Consider the following 2,594-nt stretch of genomic DNA (forward strand, 5'->3'; position numbering starts at 1 on the left):
CGAAAAGTAGATACTTAAACAAGGGAAAGAGAGAGAAAATCTATTATTTTTCTTTGTTTTATTTCGTTTTCTACAGAGAATGGTGTCTCATTTTCTAAGAATTATCGCAAAAGAAAGAAATAGTATCAGTAGAATAATAGAGAGGAAAAGAAAAGGAAATTGAAAAACGGAATTAAAGAGACGGAAAATTAAATGTTGGTTTTAAAGTCAACTGCTGTTAACAAATTCGCCATCAACGTCAGAATAAAAAATAATTTCGCAATTCTACAAAGTCATTGGCTGCAAAACGTAGAACATCATAAGAAGTAGGAAAGTTTCTTCATCATCATGCTTTATTTCTATGTTATACACTCATCCACTGTCACTATTAAGTCCAAGAGCTGGTTACCCATGATAAACACATAGTGGGTTCAGTTTTGATGAACAAGAAATGTCCCGGAAATAGTAAGAACCTGGAGAATGGAGCATTAGGCAGTTCTCTTTGGTGCCTCCTTGGGGTTCTTGGACTTCGTCATATAAACCCCAGAAAGGTGTGCCTGGAAAAGATGAGAACAACTAAATAGAAAACAATAATGACAATATAAATGTAGGTATTTTGTGCTGTAAAAAATTTCGCCTCTGTTGGTAGTTTTAGAAAGGATACAGGATTAGAGTAGAAACTGAATATAAAAGGTGAAGGTCGTTTAGAAAGGCAAAGGAATGTTGAAAAGCAAAGGCCGAACTTACCCATAGGGACAGCCTCTCCCGTGGTATAGACCCAATTTCCTTCACTTGAATCGGAACCACCCAGCCAGAAGCTATGGTCTGCTATATCTGATGAGTATACATTAAACTAAAATCATCCCTGAGCAAAAATACAATGTATTACTCCAAATACAGGATTCATCTGGCTAAGTGTCAATTCAAGAACAGCGACATAATGAATATACACAGTCAAGTTGCCACCATTTCTTAAAGATGATTATGGCTTTCAGACTAATAGTAATATACATTATAATAAAAACACATCAGTTAACCTACTTTCCTTGTGCAAGTAGAGGTACACAGCTCTTAGGACTTCAGCATCAGTGATGGCCAGGAGGTCGCTCGAGTCTCCACATGTCTGCTGAGCCTCGTGCCAGGTCTCCTCCGCCCACGTGACGAACATCAGGCAAAGGCCTCCGACCTCCACGTAGAGTAATGGGCACTGGCTACTATAGACCTCCATGTGAACTGCCTTTGGAACTTGAGTGGTTGTGGTTAAGTCTCGCTTATCTGTTTTAAATTGTTAATGATCGTTGTAAGAAGAAGAAGACGACGAAAATTGCGCAGGAGCATTTCACTGTGTTAAGAATGAAGACTTGTAGAGTTAGGTGCCTTTACCTTGCCTTTGAGAACTGTACTGGCATATGAAGTTGCTTTTGTCTTCGCAAACTGCATCGTTCAGATAGAAGAACTCGGAAGACTCCATCTCTAGACAATGCTCTCTTCCCTTAGCGTTATCAGGCTGTTGGAAATCTTGGAAGGCCGCCCAGAAGGGAGTTCCTCGAGGGACCGCTTGGCCAGAGGAAGTCACCCAGTTGCCTTCCATCTCAGCGTCCGAGCCATCCAACCAGAATTGTCGTCCACTGTAACCTTTGAGAACAGACGAGACGAGACTATGAAAAGCTCTGAAGATCAATGAATGATAGATTGAAAACAGGTCGAATGAAAAACAATTTGGCCTAAAATCCTATGGTGCATACAGGAGCAAAGTAATTGCAACTTTTACAGTAGCAGAGATCCTCACCGTAATCATAGATATGGTTTACAACGTGCACAAACTGCGTAGGCGTAGTAATGGCCAACAGTTCCCCCGAGAGAGAGTGACACGTCTGTTTCGCTTCCCTGTGATTTTCCTCTGCGAAGGTGACGAATATGAGGCACTGGCTTCCCACCAGCGAGTAACCTTCAGGACAGTATTGGTCTCCCGAAGTGAAGTTGGCAAAATTCAAAAGGGGTTCACCGTTTGACGCAACTGTTGGGATTGTTTTGATTAGCCGGATGAACCTCCAATTTAAGATTCATTAGATCCACACTTAAACAAAATGCATTCTATTCATATTTGCAGTTAAATGATTATATGAGTTTGTAAGTAAAAGTTGTCTACTAGGAATGTAATGTATATGAGAATATATGTATTTACACAGTTCTCTTCATAAGCTGCACCGAGTAAATGTGTAATTTTGAAATCTATCAACAATCACATACCATACCTATGAATGAACACAAGGCAAAAGCTGAAGCCAAAGAAAGAAACATCTTGCACTTTGGAAACAAACGAACGGTTCTGAAATGGACCAGAAAATCTTTCAAATAAGGTTATACAAATCCGCGCATCCACTCGGGAAACATTCGATTTCTTATATCAATGGTAATGCAAGTAAACGTCCAGTAAGGTTATGACTTATTCTTACCTCAGATATTGCAGGGATTGTTGTGTGAAGATTGCTGCCGGGGGCGTTTTATACTGCGCTGTGTTATCAGCTGTTCCTCGTTTCATACGGCATGGAGGCGCCCTACTTTCCGAGGATGATTTCGTAGAACACCCCAAGAGAAAGAGCAGGTGTTGCAAC

General features: G+C 40.5%; 1 protein-coding gene across 1 annotated transcript; it reads right to left on the reverse strand.

Moving 5' to 3' along the window:
• Positions 1-43: 43 nt before the first annotated feature.
• LOC119594610 (macrophage mannose receptor 1-like) lies at positions 44-2,539 on the reverse strand. Its single transcript, XM_037943662.1, has 7 exons — positions 2,436-2,539; positions 2,235-2,308; positions 1,769-1,996; positions 1,363-1,614; positions 1,021-1,254; positions 727-813; positions 44-536 (listed from the first exon to the last, which is right to left on the reverse strand). Exons 1-7 carry the CDS (start codon positions 2,519-2,521, stop codon positions 385-387), a joined length of 1,113 nt encoding a protein of 370 aa, XP_037799590.1. The 5' UTR covers positions 2,522-2,539; the 3' UTR covers positions 44-384.
• Between the last annotated feature and the right edge of the window lie 55 nt (positions 2,540-2,594).

The sequence above is a fragment of the Penaeus monodon genome, chromosome 34 (genome assembly GCF_015228065.2).
Source record: "Penaeus monodon isolate SGIC_2016 chromosome 34, NSTDA_Pmon_1, whole genome shotgun sequence".
NCBI classification, from domain to species: domain Eukaryota; kingdom Metazoa; phylum Arthropoda; class Malacostraca; order Decapoda; family Penaeidae; genus Penaeus; species Penaeus monodon.

Coding starts and splice junctions, on each gene's coding strand:
- LOC119594610 (XM_037943662.1), bottom strand. CDS start 2,521: ATGAAACGAGGAACAGCTGATAACACAGCGCAGTATAAAACGCCCCCG. Junction 1,255..1,362: donor GTACAGTTCTCAAAGGCAAG/GTAAAGGCACCT, acceptor AATTTAAAACAG/ATAAGCGAGACTTAACCACA. Junction 537..726: donor GGGAGAGGCTGTCCCTATGG/GTAAGTTCGGCC, acceptor CATCTTTTCCAG/GCACACCTTTCTGGGGTTTA.